The sequence below is a fragment of the Suillus plorans genome (genome assembly GCF_016647745.1).
Source record: "Suillus plorans strain S12 chromosome Unknown HD556scaffold_19, whole genome shotgun sequence".
NCBI classification, from domain to species: domain Eukaryota; kingdom Fungi; phylum Basidiomycota; class Agaricomycetes; order Boletales; family Suillaceae; genus Suillus; species Suillus plorans.
This window is the reverse complement of record NW_024537403.1, coordinates 332,056-358,297: the sequence shown is the minus strand read 5'-3', so window position 1 is coordinate 358,297 and position 26,242 is coordinate 332,056. Positions and strand designations below refer to the sequence as shown.

Genomic DNA, 26,242 nt, shown 5'->3' with positions numbered 1-26,242 from the left:
ATAACAGGAGTTGGCTCTGTGAAGTCATGATTGTCGTCGTCGTCTGCTGTCATGTCCAAGAAAGGATGCGCAGCTTCTTGTTGAATTTCGAAGGTAGGAACCTTGTCGATAGACTCGGAGGTGATGTCGATGTCCGATGTACTGGTTGGTGATGGTTCGGAGGGTGATCCGGACTCATTTTGAGGGTCGTTTGCAGTATCTCTTACTGGAGGCTTCGGGGCCCAGAAAGAGGTGATTGTCGTATTGTTTTTTGCACCCTCTCTCATTTTTCTCTTTCGAAGATAGGTAGATGTTCGTGCTGTGCCACTGTATGTTGGCATAGAGCGTTTGGGCAGTTTCACTAGCTTCGTGTCCCCTGAAAAAACATCCTGATCAAAGTTTCAATGTATGTCAGTGCACTGATTGATATTACTCACTGAACTCATAATGTCTGCCCAGAATTTCTGAGCAGATACTGCTGCCCTCCGTGCACACCCCTCTGCATAATCCACTGTCTCTTCAGCCTCGAACTCAGTCAGTGTCTCAAGTAAGTCATCTCTACTCTTCTGCTTCTCTCCCGTGGCATGGACCACAATCTCCATAGCTGCTTCATCATCTGACTCGCTCTCGTTATCTGATGCCTCTCCTATATTGCCGTCTATGAGACTGAATGACAATGCTCCATTAAAGTTGGACTCGGAGTCGGCTTCACTTTCGGCATCTGAGACAGGCACATAGTCTGGGTTCAGAAAGACTTCCAAAACATCTTCTATCAGCCCATTGTCAAAGCACCTCGATGACGAAGTATACTGCTGCTTCGCTTGCTTCTGTCTTTTGGTAGGGGGAGGCATTTGACAGCAAAAGTGAACAATTACGTAATCAGGTGAAATTTCGGAAATTTAGATTTACGCTCCTTTTGTCCAGGTTTCCTATCAAAATTTGAATCTAAGTACATATGGATCAAAATTGTGGCCTGGGGAGAGTTGCCGTCCCTTGGTGACATACACTGTACGACAAGTTGCCCAGCTACATGTGGATAGCAATACATGGGTTATCCCGAGAATTCATCCTTAATCGCAGATTGTGGATTATACAACATTTTCAGCCCATCACACTAGCAAGAAGAGCCATCCGAACCTAAAGCGATGTCAGAACGAGCGTGTCAAAGGGAAAGATGACTGACGAAAAGCCCGTAACGCATTTGACGGAAGTAAGCGGCGCGTCGGAAGTCGAAATCGACTTCAGGATCGATTTCTATGGACGTAGATGATGCTTAGCTCGAGGATTACGAAAAACACCGAGGATCTCACCATTTACTCTAGGCAACGGGTGCATTACAATCATGTCTTCTTTGGCCCGAGAAAGAAGGGCGTGATCAATCCGATAAGAGTCTTTGACCGCTTGCCACTCCGATTCACTCTTGAACCTCTCTCGTTGCACTCTGGTCACGTAGAGAACGTCTGTATCAGGTAAGACCTCCTCGAGCGATTCCAGTTGCTGTAAAAATATACCCGCCTTCCGCGCAGTAGCGACCACCTTTGCGGGCATCGCAAGCGATGGAGGCGCGACGAAGTTCAGACGGACTGAGTAGTGGCAGAGTAGAGTGACCAGGCTATGAACCGTGCGCCCATTCTTGAGATCTCCTATGATGGTGATTGTTTTGCCATTGACAGTCCCCAGCTCGGATCGAATGGTATAGATATCGAGAAGAGCCTATGATGCGTTAGAAATCGGACTGCTCCAAACTTTGAGTCCTTACCTGACTAGGATGCTCTCCTATGCCATCGCCAGCATTCAAAACAGGCACAGGGGAATATTTAGCGGCGAGCTGGGCACTGCCGACATCGGGGTGCCGAATCACAATAGCATCGGCATAAGACCCTACTGTGCGAACGGTATCCGCCAGCGTCTCTCCTTTCTTCACTGATGAAGTGTCTACGTTGACTTGAATCACTTCGCCTCCACAGCGTTTCATGGCCGCATCGAAAGAAGTACTTGTACGGGTGGACGGTTCGTAGAAAAGGGTACAGAGAACTTTGCCCTTCAAGATGTCTAGTGTCCCATTGCGCTCGACCTGAAGTTGCATTTCATGAGCCAAGGAGAAGAGGTCATACATGTCGCGTTGGGTGAATTGCTTCACAGAAAGTATATGACGACGATGGAATGCCGGATGACGACCGTGAGCAATAACCGGCGGTATATTGATGCTTGAACCGGCAGGACCGCTGGCAGACGGTGCCAAAGCCGTCTGTTGGGGAAGGACAGAGCCATCAGGCGCCCTAGCAGCGGAGGGCCCAGAAACAAGCTGTGGTTTCGCTGGAGGCACGCCTGCGTGTCGTTCTCCAGCGGCGTGCACAATCGTCGCACTGGACACATCTTTCCCTAGAGGTAAAACAGAAAGTTCACCATCAAGGAATAAGGTTTTGCCATGCACGACTACTCTATGCAGTGACCCTGTGACGGAACTCTTGTGCAAAGGAGACCAACACGTGCTGTGGTTCTGATGCTGAGCCCGCCGTCCTAGGACAACTTCCACATGAGTTGTCGTTTGTTCAGGAAGACCGAAGATACGAATCGGATTATCGTGCAGGCGCACACGAATATCCTCAAGAGTGAGTCGACCACTAGTGACAGCGGTAAGCAACAAGGGCAGCGTTTCCTCCGCTCCGGACCACGCAGAAGCCGACTCTTGAAGTTCTGTCGCAAGCTGATGAGGAAGCATTCCAACTGAGAATGCATCGATAACACCAAGGTTCTTCCACAGTGCCTCTTGATCCTGGCCTGATGGTAACGAGGTGGGTTGGGAATATTGTTCCCGTGCGAAGAACAAGGCGAAGACTGACACATCACAAGTAACCTTGAGATGTTTTTCCTTGCTGAGCGAGATGAGAAGCAAATCATCTTTGTTCCTGACGTCGGTGATATGAACGCTGCGGTTATGAAGAGACGCCAGTAGGAGCACTGATGCAAGGTTCGAGCCACGGGCATCAGTCACGATTGTCTTGTTTTGGGGCCACGAAGCGAAGTAGGCAGCGACAGTGGAAATTTGAGGAGAGGCGAAGTTCCCGTGGAATGAGATATACAACGACTTCACGTCCGCTCTGACTTCCTCGCCAAGAGCCTGGACATTACTATCTTTCCCAGCAATGCTGAGGGCGTAGTTACAGCGTGCGCTCCCTGCAGCTGTGGCATGAACCTGCTCAAGTAAAGAGACATCGGTGATGGCGCTGTCAAGACCGACTGGTAGAACGAGTGAAGTAGTGAAGCCTGAACTGATAGAAGCTCGAGTGGCTTGCTCGAATTCATCGGCTCCCGCCGAAGTGAGGCGGGGTAGAAACGCGGAAATGTTAACAAGCCCGGGGAACGCATGCGTTAGATACGAGGATTTGGAATCGATACTTGATACATCCAATGGAAGCTTGCGAACAAGTGCCTCTGCAAGCAATTTCGCATTTTTGACGTTCGTTATGAGCGGAATTGCAAAATCAACTGCCATGCGACGCGTGCGGTATCCTTTACTAGCGTAGCTTGCGGGGCGACGATAGTTGTTCTTTGATGGAAGGTTGATGTACATGTCGATCAAATTGTTGGCCAAATGCTGTGTGAGCGAATATTCGGACTTCTGTCTGTCGTTACTATCTTCCGGAAGGCTTTCCAGGTACTATGCAAGATATGATAGAACTTTAGGAACACTCCGAAGCTTGATCGAACTCACTTTACAAGGAACGTTATGTTCGGTCAAGAAGTCGGCCGTACCGGATGTTGCGAAAATGTTGTATCCGGCAGCGTGGAGCTTCTGCACTGAGGGCAGAATTTCCAATTTCTCCCGATAGCTCCCAATAGAAAACAAGATGTTCTTCTTGGGCGGCACGATACCGGTGGAGATTAAAGCCTTTAGATACGCCTCATATTTATCACGCCCGAAGCAAGCGACTTCTCCGGTAGACGCCATTTCCACACCAAGTACAGGGTCTGCTCCAGAGAGCCGACTGAAGCTAAACTGAGGGACCTTGACTCCAACATAGTCTGGAGGAAGACCAGGATCCGGGTAGCTCTCTACCGGCAATCCAAGCATAACCTTGGTGGCCATCTCAATAGCGTCAATGCCGGTGACTTTGGAAACGAAGGGGAAAGACCGCGCCGCTCGTAGATTGCATTCGATCACCTTGATCTCGTTGTTCTTAGCTATGAACTGGATGTTGAAGGGTCCAGTCACATTGAGGGCGTTTCCGATCTTGGCAGTGGCTTCCTCAATTTGACGAACGGTAGCGGGATCAAGATCTTGTGGTGGATGGATGAGAGTAGCGTCACCAGAGTGTACACCAGCATTTTCAACGTGCTCTGAGATAAAATGCATGACCATCTGACCATCCTTTGCTACAGCATCCATCTCTATCTCCTTCGCTTGCTCGATATACTTCGTGATGACGACGGGGTGTTCGCGAGAGACAGCGGTTGCTTGTGTCAAATAATTGGCCAAGTCGTCACCAGTTGAAACGACATTCATAGCAGCCCCTGAAAGGACGTAGGAAGGACGGACGAGGACAGGGTACCCCACTGAATCGCAAAAGGCGAGAGCCTCCTGGAAACTAGTCAACTCCTTCCAACGAGGCTGGTCAACGCCGATCTCATCGAGCAACCTAGAGAATTTGAAGCGATTCTCCGCGGTGTCGATCATCTCGGGAGAAGTCCCATAGATTTTCACGTTCTGACGATAGAGGGGAAGAGCAATATTGTTCGGGGTCTGGCCACCCATCGACAAGATGACGCCACGCGCGCGCTCTGTGTCATAGATATCAAGAATGGTCTCCAAGCTGATATTCTCGAAGTAAAGGCGATCAGCTTCGTCGTAATCGGTGCTGACTGTTTCTGGGTTGTAGTTGACCATGATTGTCGGGAGGCCTTGTTCACGAAGTGTCCTGATAGCCCTGACCGCGCACCAATCGAATTCGACTGAGGAGCCGATGCGGTAGACACCCGAGCCAATGACCACGACACCACGATCATTAAACTCGATGTCGTGTTCTATAGCGTTATACGTAGTGTAGAGGTAATTCGTCACTGCGGGGAACTCGGCTGCGACGGTGTCTATCTGCTTGACGAATGGGGCAATACCAATTTCTTGGCGAAGCCTTCGGACAGCTAACTCCGTTGAACCCAAACAACTGGCTAACAGGCGATCGGAGAAGCCAAGCTGCTTCGCTTGTAGGATGATTCTGTTACTGACAGAAGTAATGGATTGCTCTCTGTTGGACATTCGTTAGAAAAACATCGAAGATTAAGGGGAGTCCACGCACGACAAGCGCTTCTCCATGCGATGAATGTGTTGAAGTTTCGTTAGGAACCATTTGTCGATGTTGGTCATCTGCCAGATCTTGTCGACGCTATAACCCCGATGGAATGCATTTGAGATGGCGAATATCCGCTTGTCAGTGGCATTGACCAACTCCTCGTCAATGTCATCCACAAAGTTATTCTTGTGAAACAGGAAGTTTTAATCCCACTGAAATGACGGAGGCTTCTCTTACATACCTTCGCAAATCCAAGGAACTGATCGTCGATCGCCCGTATCGCCTTCTGGATGGTCTCTTCGAAAGTTCTGCCGATGCTCATGACTTCACCGACGCTCTTCATGCTACTGCTAAGGAGCCGGCTGACCCGGTTGAATTTCTTGAGGTCCCAACGTGGTATCTTGACGACAACATAGTCTAAGCTTGGCTCAAAGCAAGCGCTGGTTACTTTCGTCACGGAGTTCTTGATTTCGTTCAACGGGACACCCAGACCGAGCTTAGCGGCAATAAACGCAAGGGGATAACCTGTAGCTTTTGAAGCCAGCGCTGACGATCGCGACAGACGTGCATTAACCTATTTAAATGTTAGTACAACGTATGTCATGTCGGTCAAGATGTTAAACCAACCTCAATGATGCAGTACTCTTTCGAGGTCGGATTCAGAGCGTACTGAATATTGCACTCGCCAACAACACCAAGATGGCGAATGACGTTGATCGCAGTTGTTCGGAGCATGTTGTAGTCGGAGTCGGACAGCGTTTGGGAGGGAGCGACCACAATAGAGTCTCCAGTGTGTATACCAAGGGGATCAAAATTCTACCACGATACCATGAGAACATGCATGTGCGGTTCAGCGAAAAGCCACACTCACCTCCATATTACAAACAGTGATGCAATTGTCGCGACAATCGCGGACAACCTCGTACTCGATCTCTTTCCAACCTTTCATACTCTTTTCCACGAGCACCTGAGGGCTAGTCGCAAATGCCTTGCTACACAGAGCGCGAAGCTGGGCTTCATCCTGCGCGAAGCCAGATCCCAAACCACCCAGAGCGTATGCAGCACGAATAATGACCGGGAAGCCGATCTCACGCGCTGCGGCAACTGCTTCATCTGGAGTGGTGGCTGTGGCAGACTGAGCACAACGCTCCCCAATGTCTTCCATTGCTTGGGCGAATAATTGCCTATCCTCTGTCGTGATAATAGTCTCGATGGGGGTACCAAGAACCTGTACTCCCAGAGCCGCAAACTCATCTTTGAGTTTAATGCCGACATTCAGGGCAGTCTGTCCACCAAACGTCACGTAGATACCATCCGGTTTCTCGTACTTGATAATTTTGCGCACGAAATCGGGTGTCACCGGAAGGAAATATACCTTGTCTGCGAGACCCTTGGAGGTGGCAATGGTGGCAATGTTAGGGTTGACGAGAATGGTGTAGATGCCTTCCTCCTTTAGCGCCTTGATGGCCTGCGAGCCTGAGTAATCGAACTCGCCTGCCTGCCCGATGGATAATCCACCGGAGCCAAGAATGAGAACCTTTTGGACATTGGCGCGAGGGAACATCTTATCATTGTCTTCCTTACGCCTGCCCGGAAACGATATGGGCACCGGGGTGTTCGCGTTGATACAATCCACGATGATCCGGATGAAGTCATCAAAAAGAAACTCGGTGTCACGTGGGCCAGGAGTAGATTCCGGATGGAATTGTACGGAGAAAAATGGTTTGTCTTCGCAATAAATCCCTTCGTTGCTACCGTCATTGGCGTTGCGGAAAAGCTCTTTCCATCCCTGAGGGAGCGTGTTTGTGTCGACTTGGAAACCATGGTTTTGAGACGTTATGTAGCACCTTCCGGACAGTGCGTGAGTGCATGGGATGTTATGTCCACGGTTGCCGTATTTCATTTTTGAGGTAGTAGCTCCCGCGGCGAGAGCGAGCAATTGGTGCCCAAGGCAGATACCGAAGATTGGGCGGTCGCCTTTCTCCATTGCCTGAGCAATTCGCTTGACGGTGGACATGATTGTCACAGGATCACCTGGACCATTTGATATAAACAATCCGTCATATGGCTCGGCTTCGTTGATGAAGTCATAATCCCAAGGAACAACCTTGAGCTCCACTCCACGCTCAGTGAAGCATCGAATCTGATTATACTTCATGCCAACATCCACAGCGAGAACGCGAAGGACACGTCCGTTTGGGTGGAAACGGGGTTGACCTGTAGGTTTAAAAAATCGGGGAGCAGGTAATGATACTGCAGCGACGAGATTATCAGAGTTGGGATCATGCCATGGGATATCGATATAGTCTTCCGAAGGTGGCGGCGAGGATGACCGTGAGACCGAGCGTGACTCTGCAATAATAAACTGCAAGCGGCGGGGAGGGGCATCTGACTTTCGCGCCAACACTCTAGCTAACATGGAACCTTTCTCCCGTATCTTCTTGGTGAGGGCGCGTGTGTCCACACCACAAATGGCAGGAATCTTGTTTTCTTTCAACCAAGCTCCAAGCGAAGAATTTGCCAAGAAATGGCTATAGTCCTCGGTATATGAGCCAACTACGAGGGCAGCAATATGGATGCGAGATGACTCGAAATCGGAAGGGAGATCAAAGTCATTTTTGGGGCGTTCGGGCACACCATAATTTCCAATCAATGGATAGGTGAGAACGAGGATCTGGCCCTCGTATGAAGGATCGGTCAAGGATTCTGTGTACCCGACCATGCCTGAGATACAATAGATCAATAACATAACATTAGATGACGGAAATAAACCCCACCGGTCTGAAAGACGCATTCGCCTGCAACACTTTTTTCTTCCGCCCCGAAGCTGATACCTCTGAACGCAGAGCCATCGTTGAGTTCCAAGACGGCCTCGTTAGAAGAACACATAACATCATCGTCATTCAGTGGAGAGAACGTAACCGGAGGAGCCGGAAAGCCAGGATTGCTCTGAGAGCGAACGAAAACGGGTCGAACGCCGTCTTCAGGCATCTTATAAAAAGCGAGCTAGATGTAGATAGTAAATGAGTGATGGAATTGGGAGACGAGAGAACTAAGTGATCTCTTCTTTTCTCCTCACCCAAAGACTTTTAAAAGGTGTTTCGGTGAAGAGAGAAGAAGAGAAGAAAAAGATTGCGCTATGTTGCTCGATCATCAAAAGTTTGAATCCGAAACCCATATATGGCAGGCGACCCAAATTCGACCAATCCTGCCAGGGCACACCAGCATCAGGTAACCGACGTGAAAATGATAAACTCATACAAGACTTTACCTGATCTACAATTTGCACAATATTAATCATAATTGCACTTCACATGACAAAGCTTTGAATACCTGGACTACGTGGGATGAAAATGGCCAGATGCACATTCTTGATAGTCTCATTGTAACTACGCATCAAGACGGTAAAATTTGTAATACCTGCCAACTGCTGCAAAATTGACGAGAGTTTCCACATTCTCCAATTTGAGTACCAGTGCCAGTATATTTGTAGTCCACTGCAATTCCGCCATGTCCTGGTCATGACAGGTACCTTTGCCGAGGTTTTCTTCCTTCGCAGTAGCTACATAAATTCTGGTGTCAGATAAACATTTATAATCCTGGACTATTTAGGATCACAACCGCCAACTGGAAACAAGATGTGAAGCAACTGTAGTAGGGTATCGTGATGTGTCGGCATGGTTGTCACATTACAAGTTGTGCTTCCTACTGCAACCTCGACAAGAACTCTCTTGTTGCTGATATTAGATATGTGATTGTGATACTAGATTATGTTGCCCGGATTTGTTAAGTACACAATGTAAGTAATGAATGACAGTGTACTATCATCTTAGCCAACTCTGATGAGATATGATCACGTCATACAAGTTGAGGTTGTCATTTTATTCTGCAAAAACTCTCTCTGAATGCTGTTATCATATACGGTCCTCCAAGGTTAGACTGTTTAGGACTGAAACTGACTTTGGTTCAAGGTTGCGCAACAATGGTAGCGCATTGACTTCCGCCGGCTGGATGTTGAGCTATGATCATTACAAAACGGAACGTTAGTTGCAGGCATTGTGAGACAATGCCTGCTCGCATGAATCAATTTGGTGTAGGAGAACATTGTGCTACAGAGTGACGATGGGTTATCATTTAATAAATGAATTTCAGTTATGTTGTCTTGAGTTGTCTTCAAAACGAACCATTCGCATCTGAGGCAATATGTGGACTTGCATTGTGATCAATTCATTCGTTACGAGAGAACACACAGTCTGGTATGAAATTGCGATTATATTTACTACATTAAAAACGGCTCCAATGTAGACTACGAAGAATTAAGATCTGCAGCCTGTTTGACTGCAAGGCGTCTGAGTCGGATCTTCGCCAAAGCACTGTTGGCGCTGATAGGCCGCTTGGCAGCAGATGACGTAGGAAATACTTGACTGGGTAAAAGACAATACATGAGCCTCGGAAAAATGGCGAAGAGTGAAAACAATACCGATTCCACCACGTGAGCAACTCATCGACTTCCTTAGATTCTTCAGGGTCCTCGAGGAGGTCGAGGAGACTGTGGTAGAAAGTCTCTGAGTCTGTGGACGTGTCGGTCCGTGAAAACACTGAAGAAGAACTTAGAGCGAATCGGACCTTCAGTGGTGCGTCAGGACAGTTTAGCTTCGGAAGTGCTGTAAGGCATACCTGCGTTGCAATATAAGCTATGGAAGCGATGGTGACAGCATTCATGCCATGGAGGCGAGCATTACCGGATCGCGTGGCTTTTGGTTCCTTGTCAACTGAACTCGGGGATGTGAAAACGTGCTTGTAAGCCTAGTGAGAAAACATGTAGTGAAGAAAACACAGAACAGGTGTTCATACTCACAGATACGAGTAAGCGATTCCTAAGAAGACCACACCAAGGATCATCAGCGTCGTAAGTATAGTTGGTGTACAAAAATATGGGCCATTGATCTCCGCATACCGACATTTCTCCGCTTCGGAGGCTCTCTCTCGTCCTAATGAAGTGAAAATGAGTGGCGACCGAGGATGCCAGTAAACCGAAACATACTCTGGGTCTTTCCAGTCCAACCCAGCGGGACAAAGAAGCGATCCAGTTAGCTCATGGTTGAATCCACGGTCGATCTTCGAGTTTCTGTGTAAGGGAGGCTGGATTGCTGCCCCTTTCGGGGAAATCCAATCAAGCACCGCAGACTTTAATGTTTTCGTGTCGTCGCCCCTCGCACCTGCGGCTCCTTTACCAATCTACATATGGTAAGCATAAACTCTTGACACACAAACAAAAACGCACTAGCTCACCGACATGAATGAGTTCTTCCTCAGACCCGTTTTGTAGTCGCTCTAAAAGGCCAGGGTAAGAGTCTAAGAGGTGCTCAAAAACGCGATGCTCTCGTCGCTCACTGCCAAAGATGTCAATAAGCCAGCGAGCATAGATGGATGTCGTTGTCACTCAGTAGAGAAGTCCTCCAGTGGAGCATCTTCCATCTGCTCTAATCTGAGGATACCATTGGTGAGCAGAGAAGGAAAATTGCACAGAGCGAATACTGTTCGGCCGAAGTGGCGCCCATGGGAGATAAGGGGATCAGATGTTGAGCTGTGCGACTAGATGAGTCTGCAAAACTCAGCGTACTAAACATCAGGGACAGCTTACGCTTTTTTACGGGGTCCCATCTGGAGGGCTGGGGTAGCCCGTTTACTCGGAATACTGGAAGCATTTTCGGTGGTCATGAGAGCTGGCAAGGTAGGAAGGTTCGGGTTTTGCTTAACTGGAGGCCAGCTTTTATCACAGATGCACCACGTGGGATTCTATGCAAACGACGTACCTGATGGCGGCCAAGCAAAAGCTAAATTGGCTGGCTGGCTGGCCACGGTGATTGAGGGCTTGGGTGCTGGCTGTGGTGACAGGGGGCCACAATGGCCTTCCTTTCGCAGGCTATCAAAACTTCGTGTAACAGGGAATAAAAGCTCCGTTAATGATTTCATCAGCGCCAGAAAATGAAACAACCTGCGTTCATGCAGCAATCCTTGACCCAGAGCCAAACCTTTAACCTATCCGGACATATCATTACCTTGAATTTCCGGTAACTCCAATGATGAACTTGCGGCAGGACTTACTAATACCTTCTATTAGGATCGAGGCAGCAGGAAACACTAGTAGTAGTAATCAGAGCGGTGAGGCTAAAAAACCCATCGTCTTAAGGTCTGTGAACATCTTTATTGTTCTTTCCCAAAGCTTATAGTATTTTAGAGCGACGGATGTTGACAAGAGCACATCTTCAGCGGGGTATAACGAGGCTCCTGTTCTTCTGCCAGAGAACAACGGCGAGACGGGCGAGGACTCCGTAGCCGAACTCAAAGAACGACTGCAACTTGCAGATTTGCGCTACTCGGAACTGGAAGAGTTATACAAAAACTATAGACTTCGTTGGTTGGAGGAATGTTATCGGACCGGAATCTTAGAAGAATACGCACCAAACGGAATCAGCACATACCCTCCTCGTCAGATCGCATGGGACGCCCCTTCTCCTACTCAAAGTATGTCCCACGCGGGCTCCCTTGAAGTAAACTGACGGCTTCAGGTAATGTGGACGACGGAATCGAGGACCATGAACAAACGCAGAAGACGTTGTAACGCACGAGGTAGTTGCGGTAGCGTGAAACGTTGACACTTAAGGAGTTGGAGTTCTGTGACCAGAAAATCTTAGTGTGGTAATCTAGCTGCAATTGCAATACCATACAATGAAAAATTGCCCTGACAATTGCAGTCAGACGTAGAAGTTTCCGTCAAGACGTCGAGAATGTTCTGACGGATTCAATAATATATGAGTAGGCACCTTGAAACTTAGAACATGGAAATTGACATCATCTATTTAATCTACCAGAGCTAACCTCTAGATTTTTGAGCGCGACCCATGCGAGATACATGGATATCCCCGCAGTCTCAGGATAAAGATATCACTGCGGCCTTATCCTAGCTGGGCCTGGACCGTAACTGGCGACCACTAATATAATCAATGAACCTACCACAACGGCGAGTGTAGCAAAGCACGCAATGACTGAGGGCGCGGATGGCCTGAAGTCTATGGTGATGCCTGTGAGAAATCCGAGGATGGAACTTGTTACACTGACAATGATTCTATGAGTGACCTGAGTAATTGTAATCACATCTGCTTACCTCAATACGCAAAAGCAGGTCGGTATGCTTGTTATTACCAGAAGCATCACCGCCTTCCTTCGCAGATAATAGGCCTGTTCAGTCGGCAATATTAGGCTCAAGACGCAGGATGATGAGGAAATCGAACCGCAAAGTCCAAAGACTTCAGTCTCTCGCCAAAGTGGTGGACTATCGTGCCCGCAAAAATACACCCAACACCAAGAAGGAAGGAGCAAGAGCACAATGTTTGTGCAGTTGTTGTTGCGCCTAACCCTGGAACGGCAAGAATAGCGACATCCAAAGCCATGGAGATACCTGCCTGTAAGAACAAACTGAATGGGAAAGTGTCCTCGTTCACGGCACTGATACAGTCCTTACCAAGGTAATCTGATTTCTTGTCTGACTGCCGAAATCGTCGATAAACGACTGAACTTCCACCCCATTTACGATACCATCGACGGAGGTGCTCCTGACGCGAGAAAAAGTGATCGGCATACATAGCATCGTGGCTGCAGTGTTGCCCACAAAATGCAAAAGTTTGAACTTTGTGTGCCTCTCTCTCACTGCATGTGTTCGAATTAGGCGAGCCTCAGGTTGGTTGTAGCGGTGCAAATACTGGTGATGACCTATGTGCCTGTGTGATTAATAGCAAATGCTTCACAAGAGAGCGACGTACGTAGCATGTACATAATTCTGCCTTCGAGCAAAAAAAATATCAGCACTTGAAGTTCTCGGCCCCATAAACTCACGAACAACATAATACAATTCCGGTTTCCGGTACCAAATTATTTTCCGCAATTTCTTCTAAGAAGAGATGTCGACTCAATTGATTTCATCGTGGCTGCTGTGCAGCGAGACAAGAACACATACCAACATAGGCCAGTTGACCGATGATTTGATCCATTTCCTCTAAAGTCCAGAAAATAGATGCCGCAGTAGATTGTTTCAAGGTCGTCGCTTCTGTTTTTGCTGTTATTCTGAGCGTCACTTTCAGAAGTAACGCAAAGCTTACCTCCAAGGTAGCAAACCATTTCTCCCCGTATGCGTCTCACTTCCAATCGAGACAACCTAAACTGGTGCGGAAAGTATTCGAAGTGTTTCCTACCGAGGAGAAAACGTTCAGTTACATTCAACTCTTTGTGTGTCCGGTATTTGACCACTCACCAATATTGAGCTTCCAATTCGAGTCCTATATGGTTCTGGTCAAGTCATGAAACAAATTTAAGAGAGGAAATACTCTTGTGCTTCCACGTGCTTGACTTGACACAAGGTTGGAAGAGAATGTAGCCATCGAGGTCCTCCAGCCATGCAATTATACGGCTGCCGGGGACTACATAATAATACTGGAACCTTTCTTCTCCCATAAAGATGATCGGCTCAACAACCAATATCCACGAATCTTCTTTCGCCGCGGCTCGTGATGCATTAACAAACTCATCCAGTGTCTGTAGATTCTGAAAGTTCCTCAGGTTCGTCAACGTAAACGCGTTCTATATTTCCATCAGGTAAGTCACTCGCAAGTATAAGCAGTACTTACCTTCCTGAGATTGTAGAAATACGTACCACCTATTGGGTGGACCAACTCTTGCCAGTCTCCGTACACCAGAGGCCTGTTGATGGAGATTAGTTTGACACCGGTCAATAATAAGACGACGAACGGAGGATCACTTATTTCTTTCCCGCGGACCAGGTTATCTTCATACGCATCATCCGTACTATATACAAAAATCAATATGATTAATACGGTCAATGATTTCAGTACTTACAGCAATACTACTTCGGCGTATCGGGGCAATTGAGTCGGCCAGATACCAATACCACGATCAGACAGCGTGGCAGATTGTAGGGGCACTGACGTTGTCTAGAACATGATAGGGTGAGCACCGCGTAAAGGGCGAAAAGCACATTGCGATTAAACGTACCATGTTCTCCTAATCAGTATCGTCAACATGATGTTGTGCTGCGAGACTCGAATGAGGAGATCGAACACACCTTCGCACTGTCTGAACGCGTACTTGGAGGAACGAAGACAGTGATGACTCAGCTACCGATGGTAGTGGTAGGAGAGAGAGTTGGAAAATTACGTAATGCAGCATGTGCAGGTCAATTCGTAGTGAACGAGTATGCAGGCATAAACAAGTACACAGGCATAAACAAGTACAAATACAACATTAATTGCCATAAACAACAACTTTAATTACCCGCTACGGCAAATAAGGTACGTACAATAGTCGAATATCTGCCCGATTGGATCTAACAAACTCATATCGACGCCAGAGCAAACACGAGATGGCGCGCGTGATTAACGGACCCCAACTCACTGATTGTGACGTCTGCGTAAGTACTACTACCACTTTCTTTTATCATCAGCGCTAACACTCAACAGACGCATCTAGAATATCTAGAAGCAAAAATAAAGGTGCGCGTCTACATTACATTGCTCACTCCTGTCGGCCTGACTTGAGTGTTGGACTCGGAGGCGGCTTCTACATTGAATGCCCAACAAGTCCCGCAACCAAGTCCAATCAAGGCGTGGATACGGCTTTCGAAGGACAGGTTCGATCGTATGGTGCAGCAATTGAGATCGGCGGTGCAGAGGGTACGTTTTCGTTCGTTTTCAAGATTCAACGACTTATTGCATGCGTTCTAGAGATGAATCAGTAGGCGATGCTTAGCCTACATAGAGAGAGAACGCGCGCACTACCATTTACGACATGCCATGATATCCCACCACTCATTAGATAGATATCACCATTCATATAGCTTCACAAAGTAACACGCATACCCTCAAAACAAATTGTAATCTATGTACACAACTACTTGTACTTGTTGTATCACGTACCATCATATACTATGCAGGCGGCAGAAGCGTCGTAAAGTAACATTCATGAATATCCACAGACTTGAACGAATGTGGGAGCCTGTATTGCGCGTAAGGGACTGCTAATTCGTCATGAGGCGGTTCAACAATGATATCTTCGATATCGTCCATGACCTTCATCCGTTTCTCATTCGTGACAGGGTCTACAATGATTCTGGGCTGACGGGACTTGGGGTCAATATATAAGACATTTTCCTCCCTGAAGAATTTCACGAATGAGTATGATCAAATGATGCGTCAAGACACTGACCGTATGTGAGGAAGCCTCCGGGCCGCATCGAAGAAGGAGATGAAATGATGTGGATTCGCATACATCATATCCAGGGCGGCGGTGATATGAGGATATACCTCCAGCGTTTTTAAATGTACCTTTTCCGCATGAGGTGGAATGAATGACTGATACATCTGATGCAAAAATCGTTAATGTTTACGAAAAATTGTGAGAAGAGAAAACACTTACAAGAGTAACAAGCACGCCCACGATGCCCTTTCCTAGATAACCCGTTAAGGTTTGGATGGCTTCAGGGTAGAAATCTGCCAATCGCGCTTGGCCTTCAGGTAAGTCAGCGATGGGTCGGTATAAGGCGACCCAGAGGAGTTCCCGGAACCCTTGAGTGACAATGAGCTTGCAGATGGCTTCTTGAATCTAAAGGATGAAAATTTTCAGAAGATCTCATTGCGCGATGTGCGGTCTCTTACCATGCTTTCATTATCAGAGTTCATCAAATCGATGATGTGAAGTTTTATCTCGGCCTCCTCCTCTGTGTTTTTCCCAAATCCAGCATCTGGAGTCGTCCCACCCCTTACAATTTTCCTCAGCTCGGAAGTGAAATCTATGGGGTAATCTAGGAACTGACAGAAATGTTCAGTAGTAGATGTATTGCGATGGGACAAGTGTCACAACCCAATAACGAATTAACGCTGGGCAGAGACTAGGACTCAAACACAAGATAAACCAAACAAAAGAAGATAGAATTGAGCAGGTACGTCTGGGCTGGTACAAGTAATGTACAGACGAGAGGTTTGAACTAAAGAACTACCGACTACAAACTAGCTACCTATATACATATATTAAGTCGGAGACTGAGTCTGAGTTCAAACTAACTACCAATCAAATAATAGGAAACAGTATCGTACGATTCTATATATAACCTATGATGTCATAACACGTGCCGCAGCAACCGACAGGTTCTGGAACATCGCATCAGGTTCACGTGGTATAAAGTTTAGTCCGGCATATTCCGATAAGTCACGTGACTCAACCTCGTGCTCGTTAGGTATTTCCACAATAGACGCAACCACAGGTGCATCCTCTTCCACATCTTCAACCGTAAATACATTGTTATGGACAGGCGCTTTATCAGAGCGCTTATAAGACTTAGAGTTCAGAAAAGAATAATGGTTCGTGTGAGGTACTCGTGACATTACCCCCTCTCTAGGATGAGCGTCATCGCGAATGAAACTAGGGCGAATATTGCGTGCTCTCCAATCCTTGAATTCTTCTGATTTAAATAACGATCCCTTGATTCTCTGTGATTTTGGTGCTTTTGGGTGTTTTTCATAAAAATATGCGATAGCTTCCGGGGCGTTCTTTACGTTATCTTCCGACTCCCAGGTCGCTTCATCCCTTGGATATCCTTCCCATTTGACCAAATATTGCAACTTTCCTCTATAAATACGACTGTCCAATAATTCATCCACTTCGTACTCTTCTCTCTTTTCGACGATTTCCGGTGGCGGGCGTGCATTTCCGGCATGAGGTATCAACCTTGAGACATAATGCGGTGAAAGCAATTCTACATGGAAAACTGGATGAATGCCGTATCCTTCTGGCAATTTCAACTTGTAGTTCAATTCTCCAATCTTTTCCACTATTTCAAAAGGACCAAGGCGTCTATCTGATAGCTTCGCATTCGGGCGTCTTTGCCTAATATTCTTTGCGTCAAGCCAGACCTTGTCTCCAATTTTATATTGTGTTGCTTCTTTAACGCCTCTATCATAGAACTTTTTCATTCTCTCGTTCACGATTCTGAGGGTACTTTCCGCATCATCTTTTGCCTCTTTCATTTGTTGCATCCTCTCATCTGCTGCAGGAATTCGGGACGCGGAGTTTGGATGTATCGTGAAATCGGGATTGTATCCATAAAGAACTTTGAAAGGGGTGTGCCCAGTAGCGGTTATCGAGTTATTGTGTGAAAACTCCGCAATTGGCAACCAATTTACCCAATCATTCTGTCTATAGGATGTGAACACGCGCAAGTACTGTTCGACTTCTTGGTTAACGCGCTCTGTTTGTCCATCCGTTCTGGGGTGATACGAGGTCGACATTGACCATTTCGTGCCTAATCTTTTTGACACTTCTCCCATAAACTTGGAAACAAACTGTGTTCCTCTGTCCGATATCACTTTTTTCGGTGTTCCATGGTGTTTCCATACATTTTCCAGGAATAGATCAGCAATCCCTTTCGAGGTTACTTCTTTTGTGGTGGGAATAAAGTGTGACTGTTTCGAAAATCGATCAACCACCACAAATATGCTGTCATATCCCTTATCTTTTGGCAGGTCCACTATCAGGTCACAAGAGATCGTTTGCCAAGGTCCACTAGGAATCTCATTTGGCTGCAGGGGTCCGGTTGGTCTACTCGGAAACACCTTTGTTTGTCTGCATCGATCGCAACCATCTACATAATCGTGGACATACTTCGTCATTGAAGGCCACCAATAATTTCTGGAAACTAATTCTAAGGTCTTGGCACGTCCAGGGTGTCCAGCCGGTGGAGAGTCGTGAAACAGCTCCAATATCTCTCGGCGGATCTCTTTATCATTTGGAACGTAAACCAGTCCTCGGAATAACACCAATCCATCCTCCACATTCCATTCTTCGACTCCCCTACGTAGTTGTACCGGTGCTGCTTTTAGCGTTTCTAACGCTCTTGCGACTTCGGGCTCTTTTTCTGTGCATTGCCTTATCTTTCTCAGCAATTTTTCTTCTCCTTGCACTAGAACTTGGCCTCTTTTAGCAGCTTTTACAGTAAAAAACTCCGGTTTTAACAAAATACGATCAGAATTGTCGTTTTCTATCCCCCCCCTGTGGTCTTCTCTCCGAGATAGACGGTCCGCCTTATCGTTGACTACACCAGGCTTGTGTTGGAGCGTAAATTCGTACTCCGCCAGGAACAAACTCCATCTGGCTTGCCTTCTTGTCAACTTTTGACTCGTCATAAAATACTCGAGATTCTTGTGATCCGTCCAGATCTCCACATGGTGAGGTTTTCCCTGCACATAGTGCCTCCACTCCTCCAATGCTCGAATGATTGCCAATAATTCTTTGTCATGGATGTCGTAATTTCGTTCCGCATCATTCATTGACTTCGAATAATAGGCTACGGGATGCCACAAATCATCTTCCATCAGTTGAGATAAGACCGCTCCAGTTGCATAATCAGAAGCATCGGTCTCTATTTTCATCTTTTTCTCAACGTCCGGCATAACTAGAATCGGAGCTGATGTAAACCTTGACTTCAGTTCATCAAAAGCATCTTGCTGTTTCTCCGTCCAGTCCCATTTGACATCTTTCCGCAATAAATCATTCATTGGTCTGGCTATTTCCGAGAACCCAAAGATAAATCTTCTGTAGAAGTTGGCAAAACCCATGAATGCTTGAATATCTTTAACGCATTTAGGTACAGGCCATTTCATTACTCCTTCTACTTTCACAGGGTCCATCCGAACACCACCCTTCTCCACGATCAACCCGAGGAACTCGACTTCCGACTGTTCGAAGCTACACTTTTCAGGCTTCAGATACAAGTCGTTCTCTTTTAGTCGTTTCAGTACCTCACGTACAACTTTCCGGTGTTGCTCCCTATCGCCATTTGTGAACACGAGGATATCATCGATATAGACTACTACGGTCTTTCCATCAATTAGATCTCTGAATATCTCGTTCATCATTGTTTGGAACGTGGCAGGGGAGTTCGTTAAACCGAAGTACATTACAGTTGGTTCATGGTGACCAAACGGCGTTTTGAAGGCCGCCTTCCACTCGTCTCCTTCTTTCATGCGAATATTATTGTACCCCCATCGTACATCCATCTTGGAGTACATTGTGGCACCGGTTAAAGCATCAATTAAATCTTGAGATCTCGGTAGCGGATATGCATTTTTAACCGTCTTCTCATTAAGCTTTCTATAATCCATTACCGGTCTAAGTTTGCCATCTTTTTTGGCCACAAAGAAGAAAGGTGCTGCCACTGGGGATTGTGACTCTCTAATACGTCCCAGTGCGGTTTCAGCTTTCAACCAATCTTTCAAAGTGTCCATCTCCTTGGGTGACAAAGGGTAGGGTTTCGCATTCGGCGGAAGATCGCCATCGTCTTTAAGATCTATCGCATGATCCCATTTCTTTCTTTCGGGGAAGCGCTTAGATTCTTCTTCTGAGAAAACTCCCAGGTAATCGTGAAGCCAATCGGGAACCATCTCTTCAACCGATTTCTTCACCTTCGTTGCTTCTTCTGCAACCTTCTGCTCCGTGGCAACCGAGGCTTTATATCTTATCCATTCTACTGGATCTTCCTCATCTTCTGCCACTTCAACTCGTGCCCTCTTCGGGTCTTCTTCATCATCGTCATCCTCCGTCGGAATCAGATCGGGCAAAGTGCCTCTTACGTCTTTTCTATTTTCTCGATTTTGTATTCTCTTTTCTTTTTTCGTCATACATTTAACGGGACAACGCGTGAGAGAGAAACGCCCTGCATTCCAGTCTACCTCCGGGTTGTGATATCTTAACCAATCAATGCCAATAATTACATCGTCACTGCCGAGGTCTGTAACCATGAATGCTGTTTTGTCTTCAACATGGTTTCCGATCTTCAGACCTAACTCGGCGAAGTGCGTCATCGATCCGGCTGCGTTCAACGAGCCATCAATATTTTTAACGGGAATCGGTCTCTCCAACTTTCGACACGAAATCCCCTTCTTCTCCACAAACTTCTTATCTATAAATAATGTCGAAGCACCACAATCAACTAGTGCTTTGACCTCGGCTTGCCGATTCTTTCCTTTCAGCGTAACGGGAATATAGAAGTGTTCTGATTTCGTTTTAAGAAACACTTCTTCGACATCCGCGTAGTTTGATAAGATCGAATATTTATTATTAGGATCTAAGCCCTCGGTCTTTGGCTTCGCTCCTTTTTCGTTCTTTTCGCCTTCCGTGGTCAACCACCTTGTAAACCACTTGGGCGCCCCCACCAACTTCTTGGCTTCTTCCTTCTTGATTGTTAGAGCGATCTTTTTGCCCATATCTGTTGACAACCAGAATTCGAACCATTTCGGAGGTTTCCCCGTAAACTCTCTGCCAGTATCCGAATCCCTCCATTCGGTAAACCACTTCGGTGGTACCTTCTGGTCTTGGATTGGGACCTTCTTCTGACAGTCCTTGGCCAAATGGCCCTTCTCTCCGCAGTTGTTGCATTCAAAGATATGGCTAAATCGGCATTTTGCACCGAACCAGCAATTACCAATATCTCGAAGGAACTTGCATGGAATCTGAGAAGTAGATGACATTGTGCCAGTTGTATTCTGGAACCCGATTCACGAATGTCGTTTTGAGTAGCTGCTCGTAAGGGCTACTCCGGATAAGGAAAATGATGATAAAGATCAATGTGAAAAATTCTACGTAAAGGAAAACTGAGCGGTCCCCGATATCTGATCGGATCTACCACTGGCTCAGGGTCAAGGGGTTCTGGTAATATCCCACACTGACGCTTCCTCTATCTATTGACTATAAACGGAAGTACGTAAAACTATACCCGTTCGAGTGGGAAAAACTAGGGTCACTGCAATCTCCGTTTCGAGGGTGCAAACCTAGGACAAGTTATCACTCTTCCGGCCGGAGCCTACAAGTGCGAGTCTCACTAGGAAATGCCTCTAAATCCTCTTAGGTCAAATGCAATACGTAACCACTAGACAGTTCCGCTATTTACTCGAAGTGGATGCCTACGTGCGTATGAAGAGAAAGTATTCGTAAAAGGAAACTATAGTAACGTGGAGCAGGCAGGGTTTTGGGCCAGCACTCCAAGTTGTAGCGAGACGCCTAATGTCGTCAACACCTCCGTATACTGGCGGCTGCAATGTAAGGCAGGGCCTGGTATAGGACTACTAACTACTAAAGGTGTAAACTATGAAGACGCTCAAGCGAGCAAAGGAAAAGGTTTCAATCGAAAGTCACGGCTGTTTAGGCCGGGCAATGGAAAACGTGTAACGTCTTACTAGTACGTGCGTCCGAAGCAATATGCTGTTGGAGACACGTAATAGCGAGAGGTCAAAGATGATAGTAACACTGATCGTTCAAAGGTTGAGCGAGCTAGGTTATAGCTGGATCAAGCTTCAAAGGATATAGTATGAATGCGAGCGGTTTCGCGAGAGTCGGAGTCTCCTATAGTTCAAACCTAATGTCACAACCCAATAACGAATTAACGCTGGGCAGAGACTAGGACTCAAACACAAGATAAACCAAACAAAAGAAGATAGAATTGAGCAGGTACGTCTGGGCTGGTACAAGTAATGTACAGACGAGAGGTTTGAACTAAAGAACTACCGACTACAAACTAGCTACCTATATACATATATTAAGTCGGAGACTGAGTCTGAGTTCAAACTAACTACCAATCAAATAATAGGAAACAGTATCGTACGATTCTATATATAACCTATGATGTCATAACACGTGCCGCAGCAACCGACAGGTTCTGGAACATCGCATCAGGTTCACGTGGTATAAAGTTTAGTCCGGCATATTCCGATAAGTCACGTGACTCAACCTCGTGCTCGTTAGGTATTTCCACAATAGACGCAACCACAGGTGCATCCTCTTCCACATCTTCAACCGTAAATACATTGTTATGGACAGGCGCTTTATCAGAGCGCTTATAAGACTTAGAGTTCAGAAAAGAATAATGGTTCATGTGAGGTACTCGTGACAACAAGCTCACCCTGTTTCTCAATTGGGACCAATACACGCGAGTTTCGCTGCCGATAATGTTCGCTACCGTTACTGATAAAATCGTAAGTGAATGATGTTTATAATTGAAGACGGGCACCTACAAGGTATTTCACGCAGTTTTTCGTATGTTGTGAGGTGGACATGGAGTGCTTTCAGGAAGCTGGCGGTTATCAGCCGCCTGCAGTCCACCTCACGCATAGAGAATGGATTGGCGGGCATGCCAACCAGAATTTGGCCCACGTAAAGATATTTTGCCAACTTGATTGGGCGCCCCCAAGGCGATGTCAGCAACGTGAGTTTTAGTGACCTTTTCTGGCTGCAGTCGAGGGAATCGTCCCTGAACGTCAGCCTCCAATGAAGTTCCTCGTGAGGAATATCTGCACCATCAGCAACTGTGTTACTGAAAGAGCTATTGTCATCTACAGGAGGTTCAAACATGTCATCTGCCGTAGATGCGACAGTGAGATCGACAGTACGATCATTGTCAAAATCCATGGACAGAGGAAGCAACGTGTTAGAGAACGAGAACGGTTGCTGAACGAATGGATCAAAGGCGTTCCAAGATGCCTGCGCGGGAAAGGCAACGGGAACAGGAGCGGGAGGTAGGAAACCGTTTGGGAATTGTGCGGGGTTGAACGGAATTCCGTTTAGTCGTTCGAGCTACGAATGCGATGTAATTTTATGAGTCAGATGATGTGATGGTACCGAGAAGTGTACTCACCACCCAGATGGGATATAGAAGACCTTGTGGGCTAGGCCCGCAAAACGGTGGGCGAATATCTTCAAGAAATCCAGAGCTACCGGCCTGATACGATTGGCCTATGATAAGCGAGAGGTCGATGGCATCATATAAATTCTTACCTCGATTTCGTATATCGAAAACCTTGCGAAGTTGTGATCAGATGCTAGGAATCCAATTTGACGAATGATATTGTGTGCTGGCTCGACGAATTCTCGATATTCCTCAGGCCACTATAAATAAACGAGATGAGATGATGAAATTAACTGAGAAGGTATCGACCTCACATAGATCGGTGAGAGCTGATAGTCATGGGCGGCATATCCTATGAACAAGAATCGACTGGAGAGGCCGTGGAAAGGCTGAAATCAGAAGTCAACATAAGTACACGTCTGATCGGCGACAGCCAACCTCATCGTTCTGCGGAAATGTTAGTGATGGCGATCATGGTCCGCAATGAGCTGCACATACCCTGAGGGGAAGAAGTCGAAGAACCCGGTTGCGCGTAGTTTCACTGTGCACATAGACATAGATTGGAGCGTCAGCAGCCGGAACAGCTAAAAGTGAATTCGACTGTTGCATCTTGATGTATGAAATAAAAGGAATGAGACCCTTTTAAAGTATCCAGACATGCAAATGTGTCCGCCCGGATTTACTACTTTCAAATAATAATGGCGTTCCAGAACCAAATACAGTGCGCCAGCCCTTGCCGATGGCGAGTCAGGGTTTAGCCAGGGCATGGCAGCCATTTACAACGAGGCAGAGCGCAAATGAATGGCAAGGCCAGAAAAAGCGACGGCGAATACGACACGCCAGCACAAATACAGCCGCGCCAGCGAGAAGTAATAATATTTACGGCACGCCAGAGGAGGCATTGGCGAATTGCTAAATGCTAAAACAAACAGGGGAAGCGAGTACGAAGCGAGAGTGAAGCGAAAGCGTAATCACGCGAAAGACAATCGCAGGCTGGCACGAATTACCAGCAAGACCGAAGCACATTAATTCTCGTAGTCAAAAGTGTGGTCAACAGGGAACATATCATCCAGTGCCAGTGAGAGCGACGCTGTGCTAGCATTGAGCCCCTGATCAAAGAAGTCAATTTCTTCCGCGCCAACATGATCATCTTCATCCTCCTCTTCATCAGCAGCTTCTTGATGCCTTTCTCCGCTGGCCAGGTACACATGTTCTGTCTCCTCCGGCGTCTGTGTAATGGGGCGGGGAGTTCCTTGTGTCAACAAAATATTTGCCTGATGAGAGTATACGTGCCCCACCCCGAGGCCGTAATGAAAGCGCATAATGGTATCACGATCGACGAAGCTAATGGAATAACATTAAGAAGATTGAAATGATGCTATCTCATTGAGTTTACCTGTTGATATAGTATTCGCGCCAATCATGCTTGTCGCGTGCAAGAGGGGAAATTCCGCGTGCACCTGGATTGCGCTGTCCGCTAGCAAAGGCTGGTATAATGTGACATCCCCTCAAAACAACTCTGGGGTCTATGATCCCGAAAGCCTTTTGATCTTCCAGAGGCCGAAAATGAACGCGGCCCAATCTGCGCATGTCCCATGCATGACTTCGCACAGATTCGTACCACCTAACGAAAAGAAAGTCTATCCGACAAGATTCATGCACGTTTGCAGAGCGTACGACGTTAACGTGATGTACGCCAATGACTTTGGCATAACGATAGTCATCTCCGTCCTCGCCATCAATGCGATCGTGATTGAGCAACATAATATTGCAGTGAGGAGTCCTAGGATTGATGACATCTTGAGCCCTGCGGACATCGTAAGTGGTATAGTTAAACCTAGCGAGATTGTGATGATAAATCCTGTTGCGTTTGAAGTAAATGGAGTTGTGCTGTTCGGAGGGATTTTCCATGGGCGATTCAGTGGTTTCCGATCCAAGGCGACGAACTATATGTTCTTTCAATCGAGGGAGAAAGTCCTAAACAACATTTCAGAATGATGGAAGAAGTCGCAACAATTGTATTTACCTTCATAGCGGGATCTCCTGCATGGTTGCGGAGATATTGACCAAACTCGTCGAAGATCTTCTCGCTTTGGCCAATGTGATAGTGTACTTGGGGATCACTCGCCATTTCAGACGGGTCTCTATGAGGAGCTTGTTGTCGCTGACGTTGTTTGATGCGGCGCAAGCGCGCCTGACGGCGCTCGATCCGAGTGAGTTGACGAACAAATTCCTTACGATCAGTTCGGCGGTATCTGCCTTTCGACGTACGATGCTCTAACTCTCCCTGGAAAATTTGAGTTGGAATGGATGGAGAAGTAGGCGGAAACTTACTGGTTCAGTGCTGTATGAATCTGTCGTGCCAAAATGACGGATAGAGGCGACGTAATCCCCAAGCACATGAAACTTGTAAGTGTTGAAGTTGAATGACTTCTTCCTTCGCGGTTGCTTTGGTTCAAGTGCATCCCCTTGAGTCGATTTTTCTTTCCCTTTATCACTGGTACCCTGACGAGCTCTCCCCGAAAGATTCGCCGAGACAGTCTCGGCCCGTTTGCCCGCTTCCTTTGCCTGCCGGCGGGATCGTGCACCAACTTCACGATCGAGCTCCTGTGTTTTATATGATGGGCATACTTCATTCTTGAATAAACGAAATTGTACTCCAAGATCTGTCGTCATTTGGTCAAGAATATCCAAGGTCAAATCGGAATGCATGCGAAGCTTCGCAAGTCCGTGCCAATGCGACATGATGAACAGAAGATCAATGACAATTTTGTTATGATCATCGTCGGGGAGAAGGCCATCAAAAACCGGAATAGAACACTAGGAAAATGTCAGTTCACGAATACGGATGAGACTAGTTCCATAATCATACTTGTAAGATATCTTCGAAGTTTCGAGCAGCCATGTTCGACATATCGGATGTATTGGAGGAGAATCGTCTGATGGTCGCTGGCCCAAAGGGAGGGACCAGTCTATACCTGTCGAAGTTGAGTGTTGGCCCTCGCAAGTCAACATCGAGTAGATATTTGACAAACCTCTTATCAAGTTCGTGTACCAAATCCTTGTTCAAAGAGGTAAGAATTCTGAGTAAATGCACTAAAAGCATACGCCAGACTCCAAGCTCAAACTCGTGTAGAAGATCGACAACCAGCGCGATAAAAACGTTAAATCCAAAGGGACCCAGGCGGTCCAACAATACGTTCTGCTCAAGGGTCAGTAAAGGCGAGGA

At 46.8% G+C, this 26,242-nt stretch overlaps 4 protein-coding genes across 4 annotated transcripts; 1 reads left to right on the top strand and 3 right to left on the bottom strand.

The window, feature by feature from the left end:
• Nucleotides 1-865: 865 nt before the first annotated feature.
• On the bottom strand, nucleotides 866-8,371 carry HD556DRAFT_1290036 (uncharacterized protein). The gene is made up of 10 exons (XM_041299377.1): nucleotides 8,048-8,371; nucleotides 6,142-7,994; nucleotides 5,898-6,086; nucleotides 5,512-5,844; nucleotides 5,277-5,455; nucleotides 3,695-5,225; nucleotides 1,739-3,640; nucleotides 1,290-1,692; nucleotides 1,163-1,233; nucleotides 866-1,116 (listed from the first exon to the last, which is right to left on the bottom strand). The coding sequence occupies exons 1-10, from the start codon at nucleotides 8,259-8,261 to the stop codon at nucleotides 1,081-1,083; spliced, it is 6,711 nt and encodes a 2,236-aa protein (XP_041161860.1). The 5' UTR covers nucleotides 8,262-8,371; the 3' UTR covers nucleotides 866-1,080.
• A 1,205-nt stretch (nucleotides 8,372-9,576) lies between these two features.
• On the bottom strand, nucleotides 9,577-11,246 carry HD556DRAFT_1431400 (uncharacterized protein; the record flags this gene model as incomplete). Its single annotated transcript, XM_041305013.1, has 9 exons — nucleotides 9,577-9,694; nucleotides 9,751-9,896; nucleotides 9,948-10,076; nucleotides 10,129-10,261; nucleotides 10,315-10,508; nucleotides 10,555-10,663; nucleotides 10,714-10,857; nucleotides 10,915-11,029; nucleotides 11,087-11,246. 9 exons carry the CDS (start codon nucleotides 11,244-11,246, stop codon nucleotides 9,577-9,579), a joined length of 1,248 nt encoding a protein of 415 aa, XP_041161859.1.
• Nucleotides 11,247-11,258: 12 nt separating this feature from the next.
• HD556DRAFT_1307078 (uncharacterized protein) lies at nucleotides 11,259-11,895 on the top strand (the record flags this gene model as incomplete). The annotated part of the gene is made up of 4 exons (XM_041299998.1): nucleotides 11,259-11,344; nucleotides 11,395-11,463; nucleotides 11,512-11,798; nucleotides 11,843-11,895. The coding sequence occupies 4 exons, from the start codon at nucleotides 11,259-11,261 to the stop codon at nucleotides 11,893-11,895; spliced, it is 495 nt and encodes a 164-aa protein (XP_041161858.1).
• Nucleotides 11,896-12,229: 334 nt separating this feature from the next.
• On the bottom strand, nucleotides 12,230-16,000 carry HD556DRAFT_1307077 (uncharacterized protein; the record flags this gene model as incomplete). Its single annotated transcript, XM_041299997.1, has 21 exons — nucleotides 12,230-12,265; nucleotides 12,288-12,410; nucleotides 12,439-12,512; nucleotides 12,628-12,736; nucleotides 12,796-13,043; nucleotides 13,288-13,404; nucleotides 13,430-13,518; nucleotides 13,582-13,606; nucleotides 13,655-13,907; nucleotides 13,955-14,132; nucleotides 14,184-14,278; nucleotides 14,340-14,348; nucleotides 14,644-14,670; nucleotides 14,739-14,774; nucleotides 14,863-15,063; nucleotides 15,098-15,117; nucleotides 15,260-15,268; nucleotides 15,301-15,497; nucleotides 15,549-15,703; nucleotides 15,759-15,944; nucleotides 15,998-16,000. 21 exons carry the CDS (start codon nucleotides 15,998-16,000, stop codon nucleotides 12,230-12,232), a joined length of 2,190 nt encoding a protein of 729 aa, XP_041161857.1.
• Between the last annotated feature and the right edge of the window lie 10,242 nt (nucleotides 16,001-26,242).

Coding starts and splice junctions, on each gene's coding strand:
- HD556DRAFT_1290036 (XM_041299377.1), bottom strand. CDS start 8,261: ATGCCTGAAGACGGCGTTCGACCCGTTTTCGTTCGCTCTCAGAGCAAT. Junction 5,456..5,511: donor AGTTCCTTGGATTTGCGAAG/GTATGTAAGAGA, acceptor CTGTTTCACAAG/AATAACTTTGTGGATGACAT. Junction 1,693..1,738: donor TAGGAGAGCATCCTAGTCAG/GTAAGGACTCAA, acceptor AACGCATCATAG/GCTCTTCTCGATATCTATAC.